The 14,502-nt window shown below is 33.9% G+C and overlaps 1 protein-coding gene across 1 annotated transcript in view; it reads left to right on the forward strand.

Moving 5' to 3' along the window:
* LOC124362792 (serine/threonine-protein kinase mTOR-like) overlaps positions 1-14,502 on the forward strand; it is a 78,464-nt gene that overhangs the window by 45,941 nt on the left and 18,021 nt on the right. The window contains 5 exon segments of the mRNA XM_046817599.1: positions 993-1,173; positions 2,539-2,755; positions 3,570-3,755; positions 9,721-9,846; positions 12,032-12,177. Of these exon segments, the coding sequence (XP_046673555.1) occupies positions 993-1,173; positions 2,539-2,755; positions 3,570-3,755; positions 9,721-9,846; positions 12,032-12,177 (856 nt within the window).

The following is a 14,502-nucleotide window of genomic DNA, read 5'->3' on the forward strand; positions in this document are numbered from 1 at the left end:
CTAATTGTTTTATATATAAATTCAAAATTCTTTGTCAATGAGAAATATAAGTAATAGTATTCCTGATTTTTGTTAACTCTTTTAACGTAAGAATGCAACATATCAGACCACTCACTCACTTCATTCATTTTTTTACTTTTGAGCATCCAAATACTTTGAAAGTTAGAGAAAACAGCTCATTATAAACTATGCTACTATGCTTATTATGAACTTTCATGGTTGCTGTGTTGTGTATTTTTTAACAAAAACTTTTGTGTCTGCATTTTGCATGCGTTGTTGGTAGCAAATAAATTTGTACAATGAGCTCTACAGCTTTTACAAATTTCATATTGAAGCCTTACAATTTTGTATACATGTAGAAAACAACATAATAACAAAATAAAGTCGTTTAAGTGTTATATTTTTTCCTTTTATGTACAGAAATAAATTAAGTAAATTTTAAATATCTTATATACTATAAAATAAATTGAAAATGTCTTGATATAATATTATTTTTAGAAATTCTATTTAACTACCTCTAATTTAAAGAAAGTATTTTAGATTTTCATAAAAAAATTAGTTTTGACTCAAGGAAATTTAAGTGAAACTACATTTTGAGTTAAATAAAAATTGTCAGTTTTAGCAAACTGAAAATATTTGAGGTGCTAAAAAAGTTTATAATAAAAAAGTCTGAGCTAACAATCTACTACTTTATGTTAAGATGATTGAAAATACCAATTATAAATTAATGTTTAAGAATTTTATGAAATATGTGAACTAAAACATAGCAAAGTGGGATAAGTTAGGGAAAAAATTGACACAATGCGGGTATTAATCATCTCAGAAAATATTGTGCGCTAATTCTTGTTGACTTGAGTAAGCAATCACTCTCTTTTTTTCAAATAGTGAGAACTACTGAAAGTTCAACTGCAAAGATATATTTAAATTGTAATAAAATTATTTTATTTATAGTAAGATGATATCATGCGAGATATGAATGCAATATTGCACAGGACTGGTGGAGTACGTGATGTCACATCAGGATGAACACCTCAAGGTGCAGGAGCGGTGGTACGAGAAGTTGCACAACTGGGAGAAGGCTCTTCAGTCTTACAAGGACCGACTGGCTGAGAACCCTCATGACATAGAGCTCGTGCTGGGCCAAATGAGATGTATGGAGGCTTTGGGTGATTGGTATGTGGTTATACATGCTAATTATTATACAGTAATGTAGATTTTTCTTCTTAGTTCTGATACAAATAAAGTTTCAAAATAAAATGTTATCAGGATAAGTTACTACTTTGCTTTGCTTCTTACATTTTTTTATATTTTTGAAGAACTATGTGGTTTATTACAGTTTGACTCAATTGTTTTTTTTTTCTTATTCTTTAATAGTATACTCTCATAAAACATTATAAATACATACTGAATTATTTTCAGAAGTAGATGCAAAAGAATTCAGAATCGTGTTTTTGGCTTCTAAATTTATATAAGAATATGCTAATCCTGTTAACTACAGACTAAGCCAACTAGTGTAAATTTAAGATTGGCTTTTAAATAATTAAGTTTTAACTTAATACAGACCAAAGACTCTGGTTTAAATGCACCTAATCAGTAAAACCCAATTACCAAGAACAGGGATCAAACCTATACCACTAGGTAACTATTTTCTGCAATGATTACTAGCAGCTAGACATGGCAGATATCCACACGGGATGTCTTGAATATGTCGAAGTGGAAAAGCTTCTACTTGACTGAGTCAGTACACTGCTTTGATTGCTATTGATTTGTGACAAATCTATTAAATAGATGTTAGATTCTCCCTTAATTACGTAAACTTTTTAGATTCCCCTCCCATGTCTCACAAGTTTAATTTATCCTCAGTAGCCTATATGGATGCCATGTAGTGTGGAGACTGAGCACACGTTTGTGTGAGGAGGTCACATAGAAAAACTTTAATTTATGTTAAATAAGGATAAATCATAATATTATGTGAACTAAAGACAGCAAGAGTTTATACTCACTATTTATTTGACACAACATGATGGCTGTAAGCATAGTCCGATATAACACAAAATCAAGTTTTTGATGAAAATATTAAATTTTACACAATATGTTATAATTTAAAGATATTTCATGTTGAACATAAACCAAAAAATATAAAAAGGATGTGTTTAAATTACAATTTTTTTTCTACTTATTTATTTGTATCCTGTATTCTGAAATATTGAAAAATTCGGAAAAGAATTAGAACCCATGTTTTTGTGACAGTAATTATTCAATAGCAAATTAAAATATTTTTATTTTTGCTAAATGTTAGCACCATAGTTCAATCATTTATTTATATTTATAGTTTCATAAAATTTCTTGGAATGACATTTGTATTCCTCACAGGGAACAGTCTAATCTAGTTCCTTTCCATTCTTTCAATTCTTTATTCTTAAAAAAGTTCCTTATGTAAACTAAGAGTGTGAGGTGTTCAGATATTGTTATTTTCTGTCATAAATTACTACTAAAAATAGCTACATACCCCACTACTATGTCCCGCTTGTGTGACAGGGGACAGCTGCATAGCACAGCTAGTGGACACTGGACCGAGCTGACTGATGCAGGTCGGGAGCGCATGTCACGTATGGCTGCAGCTGCTTCCTGGGGCTTGGCACAGTGGGACTCCATGGAGCGTTATGTATCCTGCATTCCTCGCGACACTACCGATGGTGCCTTCTATCGGGCAGTACTAGCTGTTCACCGTGAGCAGTATGCTACCGCACAACAGGTATGATGTTTATTGTCTAAAAATGTTGTTGTATGTTAACAAAGATGTTACAGATGATTAGATTTTACCCAGTGAAACTCATATTATGACAAAGTGAACTCGTATATTATTAACAAAGTAAACTTTTTTGCGATAAGTGTTAAAGGACACTAAAGGAAGTTTTGTGAATATTTCGTCGAGTTTTACACACAAAAAATATTCATGTTTAACCCATAGATGACCACTGGACATTGTAATGTGATTGTAGGCATATCTGTTTGATATTCCTTATACCAATACGTTATGAATTTTTAAGAGATTTGATGAAGACAGGAACCTCAGCAGATTATAATACTCATAGCAATGATTATATCTTGTGTTTTAAGGCTGAGCACTCATGCAAGTTGATATTTGATAATAATGTTTACTGGGTTATAGTCCATCGAAACACAATTCAAATATTGAAATATTTTTGCTATATTGAAATATTTTTGCTTTGCTGTGGAAAGCCAATCTTCCATGTGGAAAATATCTTAAACTAAAACAAAATTTCAATTGAGCAATAAACATAGAACATATCATAATACCTACATTCCATAATCTCAAGATGTTTTACTAAACAATAGTCTACTTTTTACAACTCTCTGTTAAAAAATTCTTGCTTTCAAAAACCCAAATTTAAAATCTTGTGCAACACAAAAAGTAAATTTAATGTAATTTGCTTCATTAGCTTCTTTGGAACAATATTTCTTTTCACTTTTCCAGTACCATGTTTCTTTCTGTTGAAATGTTCACCTTGCATATTCTTTTTTCTTTCATGTTCAACTTGTTTCAGTTGATAGACTCAGCCAGAGATCTACTGGACACAGAACTGACTGCCATGGCTGGGGAAAGCTACCAAAGAGCATATGGTGCCATGGTGTCTGTCCAAATGTTGGCAGAACTGGAGGAGGTAGTGCAGTACAAGCTAGTACCAGAGCGCCAACCCACAATCCGGAGCATGTGGTGGGATAGGCTTCAGGTATAGTACTAAGCAAGCTTGTAGTTTTAAAAACTCCAAGATTTACCATGTGTTGGTACAATTCGCTCAGGATTGACTGACAAGCTGCAATTTATTTCTAAAAAATTGTAAATTCGACTGATGTGACATGCAAGTCTAAGGTTGGTTTTTCAAGGCCAAAGCTACACAAAATATCACCAACCTTAATGTTAAGTGAAGGTTTATGATAATTGGTTATGTTTCAATCTAAAGGTACATTTTATTTCAATGGGTTTTTTATACTACATTGGAACTTTTTAATACCACAATTATATAATACCCACACAAACTTTAATCTAAGAAAGTGTTTGTCTATTTTTGTTTGTATATTAATTATGTATATTTTAGTTTAAAAGTAAAAAAAAACTTATATTCTAACCCGTGGTGAAATATATATAGATCTATATAGATTAGAGTTGTAAGTCTAATTGTGATGAAAACTTTTGGTAAAAAAATAAAATAAAACCTATTAAATAAATGAGTTCAGATTGAATAAAACTATATACGAGGGCTGTTTTTTAAGTAAGGGCCGTTTTTTTTTTTGTAAATAAACAACAATTATTTTTTTCAAAATACATTTATTTTCAGAATCTGCATACTTTTCTTTATTTTTCTACATAGTTGCCTTGTTTGTTAAGGCACTTATCATATCTTAAAACTAAGTTTTGAAATCCCTCTTCAAAGAAATCTGCCGCCTGCTCTGACAACCAGGAGTTCACGGCCGTCTTGACTTCTTCGTCGTCATTGTAGCGCTTCCCGCCAAGATGATTTTTCAAGTAACGAAAAAGGTGGAAATCGCTCAGAGCAAGGTCGGGGCTGTACGGCGGATGATTCAAAACTTCCCAGCCAAAAGAGTCGATCATTTCCTGTGTCCGAGCAGCAGCGGTGTGAGGCCTTGCATTGTCGTGGAGGAGCAGAATTCCCTTTGTCAGCATGCCGCGTCTTTTGTTCTGAATGGCGCGTCGGAGACTGGCCAGGGTTGCGCAATAGGCTTCTGAGTTAATCGTCATTCGTCGCGGCATAAAGTCCACTAGCAAAACACCGCGCCTGTCCCAGAACACAGTTGCCATAACTTTGCGCCGCGACAGCGTTTGCTTGGCTTTGACTTTGACTGGAGATGTTGTGTGCCGCCATTCCATGGACTGTTGCTTGATTCAGGAGTGATATGGGATACCCATGTTTCATCTCCTGTGACAATTTGACTCAACATGTCGTCTCCTTCCTCGTCGTAGCGGGTCAAGAAAGTCAAAGAACTGCTTAATCTCTTTTTTTTTTGTGATCCTCAGTGAGGAGTTTGGATACCCATCTTGAGCACAATTTTTTAAAGTTTAGGTTTTCTGACACAATTTTGTACAGTACTGACCTGGACACTTGAGGAAATTCCATAGAGAGAGTGGTTATTGTGAACCGTCGGTCCTCATGAATTTTTGCGTCAACTGCAGTAATCAAATCTCCCGTGATCACAGATGGCCGGCCTGAGCGATCTTCATCGTGGACATTTTCGCGGCCATCTTTAAATTCTCGGACCCATTTCCGCACTTTACCTTCACTCATTGCCTTGGCACCATACACCTCACAAAGCTGACGGTGAATGTCAGCAGCCGACATGTTTCTTGCAGTCAAAAATCGTATCACTGACCGAATCTCACACGCGGCGGGTGATTCGATAATCTTAAACATTTTAAAGATCCACAGTAATGCATACAGGTTAGCTACAGAGCTGCAACTGGCATGAAGTTGTTCGCTAAGAATGCCGGGAGGCGGGGCGCACGCTCGTTACGGCAGGAACGCGAACTACTACCGTGTACGGGAGAACGGCCCTTACTTAAAAAAACAGCCCTCGTATGTTGATTAAAACATCTGTAAACTCAGAAACACTCACAAAACCAATTCAATTTTATCCTCTAATCAAAAAGCGATTAAAGTTCATTGTTAATAGGTAATTATCAATCAATTATCAATCAGTACTGTGCAGGAGGGGCCCCCCTCCGGCGGGGTGTTGAGGTGGGGAGTGGAACCAGCACCTTCTTGTATCTGTTTATCAGCTGTGTGGATCGTGTCTCACTCTCACTGTTTTGTTTACACTGCAGCTAGTTTACCTGTTCTATGACTATATATTTTTTTCTGTAGGCGTATACACGTGTCGCAGTCTAAAATATTAATTAACCCTCCAAGTGGTGAAAGACGCTGCAGCGTCTATTAAATCACGTTCGAGAGTGGCAGAGACGCTCTAGCGTGTATTAACGCAAGCCTCTTTTGTTCCGGTATTTCCGATGTTATGCCGCAACTTAAACGTTATATGTTAGGTATGCTTAGAAAGACCTGATTCCAACCTTTAATTTGATATTGCATTTAGATATACTGGCACAAGTGGAACCCTTACAAACAGTTCATCCACTTACTGTACCACCTCCTGGATCAAGTGGAGATCTTCCTCACCGGATTGCTCATTTACCAAACCGTAGTGAAAGACTTTGTGCAGTCTGTGGACACACCAAAAAAGGGGAAAAACTCACTTCTGGTGCCCAGCTTGTAATTTTGGGGTTCATAGGGAGTGTTTACCTTACTTGGAACATTACTGGAGACCTCTCAGGCCAGGAAGAAAGAGGGGGAATGAGGTTGGCCCTGATACTGACTAAAGTGCAGTAAAAATCGTCTACATAAAAGTTTTGATCAGCAATTAGTGTGTTTTTTTTAGGAATAATACATATAAACTATATACATTTGTGTTTAGAATAATGTTTTAAACAAAATAGTTATTTTGGATTTGTGTAAAAAATTAAATTTAGTAACATTGAGTAAATAAAAAATGCCTAACATAAAACAAAAAATATTTTATTTTTATTTGTGGAATTCAACCCATTGGTTTTTTACACCTATCCAAGGTAGGTGTTTCATATTATGACCATTCAATTTTGCGTGTTATGTAGTTTAACTTGATATATGATATGTCATACTTATATAATTTACAGTATTTTATATCAATTTTCGTTTGCAAACATACAAAATCAGTAAAAATGTCCCGCCACTTTGATAAAAAGTACCACCACTCGGAGGGTTTAAACAGATTAATGTAGCCATAGATGTATCCAGGTAGCTTGCATTTTGCTTTGAGGATAGCTGTGCAGTGGCAGTGGCCATTAGAGATGTGTCGTTCCATTCGAACGGGTCAGTCAAGTGAACGAGTGATCCAGATCAGAGTGTTTCAAAAGACCCGTTCACCTAGAACGTTTCGTTCACTTTTTCCTGCCAACAAAATAAATATTTGATATTTTTTTCAAACCAGATATATTATTTTTAATAACCGTTAAAACTTAACAATATTATTATTAAGTTCATTTAAAAACTCGTATCCATGGAAAATAGCTTAACATCATATGGAACTTACCAAAACTATAGAGTTTATGCATTAGATGACACTAGGTCCTCAAAATTGTTCAGTCGTTACTTTCATTCACTGCTAACCGATTAAGAATAAAACCGTAATCGTATAACTCAACAGAGGGACTAGGGAGTCTCCCCATTTGTAGGGAATAACCTTACTTATGATAAATCAAAGGCATCAATCAACCAAGTCCATTGATTATAAGTATTAACATTTAAAATATTTAGTAATGTATATAGTAACTAACTTACAATTACATTTTCTAAATATGTTTTAATAGATATATTAGCATTTACTAGATTCCTGAAATAATACATTTATTGTTATATATCTAGCCATTCACTGTATGATATGCTGTTTTTTCCTCTATTCGAACACTTTGACTAGCAGATCCTTTTGTTCACTCGGTCATTACATCCAGTCGTTCATTTTGTTCGGTCAACACGATGACCAGTATAACACGCTCTAGCGGAAAGGCTCAGTAACTCTGTACTGACCGGTTCAACTGAACGAATCGCAGCAGTGAACGAGACCAACTGAGCCAGATCAATCAGCTGATCTAATAGAGCAAATGCCGAGCAGTGGTGGAGATACTGGGAAAGGGTGACATCACAGCGTCGGAGGGGTATTTACCCCACCCTGTTCATATATGAACTGAAATCATCCAGGGTCTTTCTGTAAGCGGTTTACCTATAGGTTTAAATTTTAAACCATTTTTATTCCCATTGTAACATGAGGTATTTATTTAATATGGATTGATATTTGATATGGATATACTAAACATTGAACATTGAAGTTAATTTAATTATTTTGAAGAATATTCAGGATACAATCACAAATAGTATTATTTATAGAATTCGATTCCTGGCTCATTGTAGAAGTAGATAGAGTATTGTTGTATACACCAATAAATTTTACAGTTGTTTTCCGTGGAATGTAACATCAGCAGTATGATCCACCATCTTTTACTTCAATTAGACAATGTTTGATCTCTTTTGTTACTAGTACTGGAACATATTTTCATGAATCATTTATTACTATTCCAAATTTGTGTAACCGTTAAAGCTATAAGTGTGATGTAAGCCAAATTTGATGAGATGTCAATTTTGATGAGGACCCCTCGTTGCTGCGCCTATTGATGTAGGTCAAATTTGATGCGAGTGTAAATTTGATGAGAGTCCCAGGTTATAACACCAATTTGCTATGTGTCACTCCCACGTTGGTTACGATAATTTGCTGAAAGTCAGTTCTTTAGAATTATTCACTCACCATGTAGTTGTACGCGCCTTGTCACCAGTGGCACGTTGTTATACCATGTTGTTCATCATAGTATCGGTCGCCATCTTGCCCAATGCTAGCTGTATTTCCTCGTATTACTCAAAAATTATTAGATTTGAATGTCTCTGGTGTTATCACCAGAGACAAGTCTGTGTGTATGTCAGGGTTCCAAAATATATTAAGTAATAATTACAAAATTTAACATCACTCCACACTTTTTGTAAAAGGGATGTTTAAAGAAAGTCAAAGCAAGTGACCACGAGATTAGTTTATTAAATGTCACACTCTCAACAATATTATAAACTCACTCACCTTGCAGTGCTTTGATAATTTTAAAAGTCTAAACAATATCCCATCCTTGATTAAATTTCAATATACTATACAACAGATCATTACTTTCCCAGGAGAACTAACACAACCTCCTTGCTTCGAGTCTGATGGTAGAAGAAGGAATCTCCGTATAATACGACGGATACTGATTCAAAACAACACTCATCACTTCTCTCGTTCAAATCAGCGTCTTCACGAATAAATTTAATTTAATTCTTTTTTTATAATTGTCGAAATTTATCACGTTTACTATAATTAATCAATTTAAGTATTTCTATTTTCTTTTTATTAATTTTTCAAAGCTTTTTATTTAAATTTTTAGCAACATGTGCTTTATGACGTCATAAATTTACAAGTCATTCATACCACAATTGGCTCTTCTGCGTAATTCTATTTAATGTTTTTGTAAAACACGAATTTTGGTTATGTTTACTTCATTTTAATTAATCAAATCTTTTCCCGTATAAAGTTCAATAAATGTCTTCGTTATTAAATAAATCTCAATTCTGACAACATGTGATTCACTGATGTCACAGTCTGCCGATTCATTGACGTCACAGTCTGCCAATTCCCCGTGAATATTCAAATGTCGTAATTTGACCTGTTACAAGTGTAGTCATAATAGTGACGGGCAAATCTAAAACTTTTGAATCCAATTCCGAATCTAAATGTATTATTGTAAGCACTTCAATTGATTTTATTTATTATTTTGCAATAAAATACCTTAAAAATGTTGTGACTTGAATCAAGTAAAAAGATTCGTGATGTCAAAGTATTAAGGAATTTCAGGTTTTGAGTTTTGGAATAGAGCCATTACTTATTATTACTACCAGCCAACACGGAGATTAATGTTAGGTCTTGGATAGTAGCACAGAGATTAATGTTAGGTCTTGGATAGTAGCCTACTATTTTGAAATGTGTTAATGATTAATACATATATAATATGATTTCCAGGGGTGCCAAAGAGTTGTGGAAGACTGGCAAAGGATTATTCAAGTACACACTCTGGTTGTGAGCCCTCAGGAGGACATGTTTACATGGCTCAAGTATGCTTCATTGTGTCGCAAGGCTTCAAGACTCGTGAGTATCTAGAGTGACAATGCTAAAATAAATATAAAATATTTGTTTGGTATTTTGTTTAAAAAGATGAATGAATTGAAATGTTTATTTATAAAATCTTCGAAATGTGGAAAATATGACAAAGGAGTTAAATTACAGTGGTGAATAAAAAAATTTAAGGTCCAAACAATTATTATAGTTTTATGTTTATAGAACTTTGAAAAAAAACAAAAGAAATTAAAAACAAAAGTTCTCTATATTTTGTCTAAAATTGTCATATACGAGGTGTGTTGAAAAAGTAACAAGAATTTTTAAGTTTCATGGATTTGTAGAGTCCTATTATAAAGATTTTTTAAATTATGTTGGTACTCATACTCCTGAGATGTAATAACATTCCTAGCTGTATTCAGTGCTTACTTTTTCAGGGACAGCTGCTAAGGCTGGCCTGTTTTATGAACTCAGCAATTTTGTTTGTTAAAAATATGGATCAAAGAATTTGAATAAAATTTTGTGTGAAAAATTAAATAAACTATAACAAAGTGTGGGAAATGTTAACAAAGGCGTACCATAATGGTGAGTCTGCTATGAGTAAAACAAGGGTTTACAAGTGGTATAATTGTTTCAAAGATAGCCGTGAAGACATTGAAGATAACGAATGCACATCTCAGCACATAAACTGATGAAATTGTAAAAAAAGTGAAAGAAATGGTTATTACAATCAGAGGATTCGCTGGTAATGTTGGCATATCAATTGGCTCATGCTATGAAATTTTTTTAAATGTTTTGTGTATGGGTAAATGTGACAGCAAAATTTGAATTTTGAACAAAAACAGCGGTGAATGGAAGTTCCTCAGGAATCACTAAATGAAGTCAACGACGATGCATATTTACTGAAGCGTGTTATAAGGTGACGAAACATGGGTTTACAGATTTGAAGTCAAAACTAAGGCTCAATCATCTCAGTGAAGGCATTCTGGTTCACCAAGATTGAAAAGGCTTGACAAGTACAGTTGAACTTGAAGGTTATGTTCAGTGTGTTCTTCGATTTAATGGTATAGAATGAATTCATGAATTCTTGCTACAAGGTCAAATGGTCAATAAGGAATACTACCTGTAAATTCAACACCATATGCATGAAGCAATCCAAAAAAAATCCAGATTTGAGGCAAAACAATTCAAACATTTATCAGATTATAAATTCAGTATCTTGTAGTTAAATCTACAAACAGTCACTAAGTCAAATATACGTGATTGTATCATTGTGCAATTCCCTTTACTGTTTTATTACAACATCAACACGAGCACCAATTAATAAAAATAAACAACCCTAACTGACTCCGAGCTTTGCATTGGATGATCTAATAACCTACAAAATGATTGCTTTTGAAACAGCTGTGTCATAATAACTGCTGACTGATAACAATTACAAAGGTAATCGAACAATGTAAAGATCATAGGCTTTTGTTAGGCATAAATAACATTAGAACAAAAATGTTTTATATCATGTATTCAAATAAAATAAGATTCGTTGGTTTCCCGACTATTGAAACTTTTGTTTGTTTATAGTTATTCAAATAAAGACATAATTTAAAAAATCTGTTAAATTGAAACTGTAACTCTTACATAAAAACACTCAATTGGACATACTTGCTCCAAAAGTTTCTAAAAATAATAATAATTCCAGTAGAATTTCTCAAAGTTATTGAATTTCATTGGAGCAACTGCCGTAAATTTTGACTTTTACAAATTATTGTTTGTTTTATGTGCGAAAAAAAGTTAAAATCTTACCTATTTATTGATATATGATACGTTAGGGTGTAATTTAACCTTAAACATTACCTCATGAGTTAAAATAAAATAGTACAGGATCATTAAAAATCCGATGGTTGCCACCTCACAAACAAGGAAATATTATTGGCAATCTGACAGTTGTCACTTCTGGAGTCAAGAGGATATAGTGTTGGGATAATACCCAATGAATAAGTTAACATTATATCATCATCTGCTGCTGGCCGGGATGCCTTCCTTTTCCCAGGAAGTAAGAAATGGTTATGAATTTATCATAGGAAGTCATCACGTACTAGTTAAATCATAATTGGAAAAATTTATTTTAGTTTATTTTATTGGATTAGGGATGTCTTTATAAGCATGTTTATATACAAGTGAAGTATTATTGTAAGCTCCTTATTGGTTTTGTATTGTACAGATGTTATCACACAAAACCCTTGTGATGCTGCTGGGAGTAGATCCATCCCTGACACCTAATGATCCTTTGCCAACAAATCATCCTCAGGTTACTTTTGCCTACACCAAACACCTATGGATGGCTGGCCAGAAAGAGAAAGCATATGGGTAAATGATTAATATTTTTCATATATCTTTTAAAACTGATTGTAATTGTATTGAATTGTCTGATGAGTTTTATTTTATATAGAAGGCTTAATTTACATTTTGAACTCTCCATAATGTGTGTATTTCAGTCCTAAGCCTAAATTCCATAGCCTGTCTGCAAGCAGACTTGGAACCAAATGGTCTGTAATAAAATATCACCGGTCAGTATTTATGTACAGCAAGACATATCTAAGTATTCCAGAGTCAATGACTGTCACTGGAAGAATCTCCATCCTACTCATGTCTCATCCATCATCATCTTGTCTCACTGTATTAATATATATTAAACCTTTTTTCAGAATCTTTCAAAATATTATGATATAGGTGTATATTGACCAAACATTGTAGTTGAGTCTAAACACAAAAGAGAACATTATTTCTTTTGTTTTTGTAGCTGTAATCAGGGGATAACTGTTGTGCAACTATTAGATGTTACTTAATGTTACTGTTGTTATAAATAAAACAAAGACGTGAGATTTAAAAATTAATTTGTTTGTTGTCATCTGAAGTAGATAAATTAATTAATTTACTATAAACTTATATCTATAAGTTATTAACCCTTTGCACGCCAACGTACCTATATTACGGCCGTCGGCTACTCAACTGAAAATCGCCAACGGCCCTAATATAGGTACGTCACGTTTTTCGCCTGTAATTTTCTTATAGTTCATCTGATTGCCGTGAAATTTTGACTAATCGATAGTCGATTAATTGCTTTGAAACCACAAAGTAGTTTATTCCTCTATGGACTGTTTGTTTGGTCGTATTTGAGCTTCGCAGCTGTTGGATTGTTTGGTCGAGAGTGAGGTTACGTTCGTGTTGCTGTGCGTTGTTTACGTTTGTATTTCTCTCATTACTTTTGTTGTTAGGGCATTTTTATTATGGCCCTTTTATTATATTTATTGGTACTTTGGGATTATACCGACCACACCCAGACATGAATCGTTATTTGACACTTAGCTTCTACTGATTACTTGATTAGCGTAGAACAATATTTCGTCAATATAAAACAGGAATTGTCTTATTGCAAACCCCTCCCCATCCTCAGTCAGTTGACATTTAGCTTCTACTGATTACTATATTAGCGTAGAACAATATTTCGTCAATATAAAACAGGAATTGTCTTATCGCAAACCCCTCCCCATCCTCAGACAGAGGTAAAAGTCAAGCGGTCTAGTAGATAACGTGATTGCAGAGTCTCGCCGCCCGTTCAGCTGGTGCGTAGCTTTGTTGTACTTCCGTGTTTTACCCCTACATTTCTCCAAACACAAAAATTCAACAAAGACAAACATTACCAAACAAAAACTAAACTCTTTATTGACAAAAACACACAAAACTTGTTTTTATTCTTGATCACACTCCGCCACCCAAAATGAGAGTGCCTCGGGCCGAAGGTACTGCCGAAGCCCGCGCTGATGTCAACGAAAGAAAAACATCCCTCGAGATAGTACATATCAGTAAAATATTAAATTCTAGAGGGGCTGATCAGAAATATAAATTGAATTGTAATGGAAAGGCAATTATGTACCGTGCAAAAAACTTAAATAATCATGTGATGCCGTGCTGCCTGCCGTAATCGGGATTCTCAAGAAAGATAAGATAACACAATACCGATGCGACAAAACCGATCACAATACCTGGAAATGCTTGTTGATTGATGGAATGTTAGTTCTGTTACTCAACTACATTGTTTTATAACGTCCTAAGTTCATTGAAAAAAGTTTAAGCGAATCTGACCCCATTAACAATTGATAATCTTTGTAAGTTTTTAATTTTGTAATTAAAGAGTAAATTTATATTTTTGTGTTCTTCATACTGGTTGGTATAATCCCAAAGTACCGATTTATTTTAGTATAGTGTCAAATATTGATTTGTGAATATAGTGTAACATTACATACAACGTCCATGCAACTTACTAAAACTCTGCCCGCGTCACATTTAGTGAAAAAAATCACAACTGGACTTCTATATAAGGTAGGCTTTTGAAATTTTGTAATTAGGTTAAGGGGTGGATATAGTTTACTGGGATATAACAGGATATCTGCATACATTTTTTTTTAACCACTTATTTGTGCTAAAAAACTTTTTTTGAAAATTTTAAATTTTTTTTTCTAAATTTTTATTTTTTTATAAGTTTAAATTACATTTATGCAACTACAATTTACCAACTGAACAAGGGCATTTCATAAGCAAAATAAAGGTAAAGAAATCATCAATATCTGTTAAAAAATAAAAAAGTTATGATACATTTTGTGAAAGCTTGCAAAACTGCTGAAAATGCCCTTG

Source organism: Homalodisca vitripennis, chromosome 5 (genome assembly GCF_021130785.1).
Source record: "Homalodisca vitripennis isolate AUS2020 chromosome 5, UT_GWSS_2.1, whole genome shotgun sequence".
In the NCBI taxonomy this organism is placed as follows: domain Eukaryota; kingdom Metazoa; phylum Arthropoda; class Insecta; order Hemiptera; family Cicadellidae; genus Homalodisca; species Homalodisca vitripennis.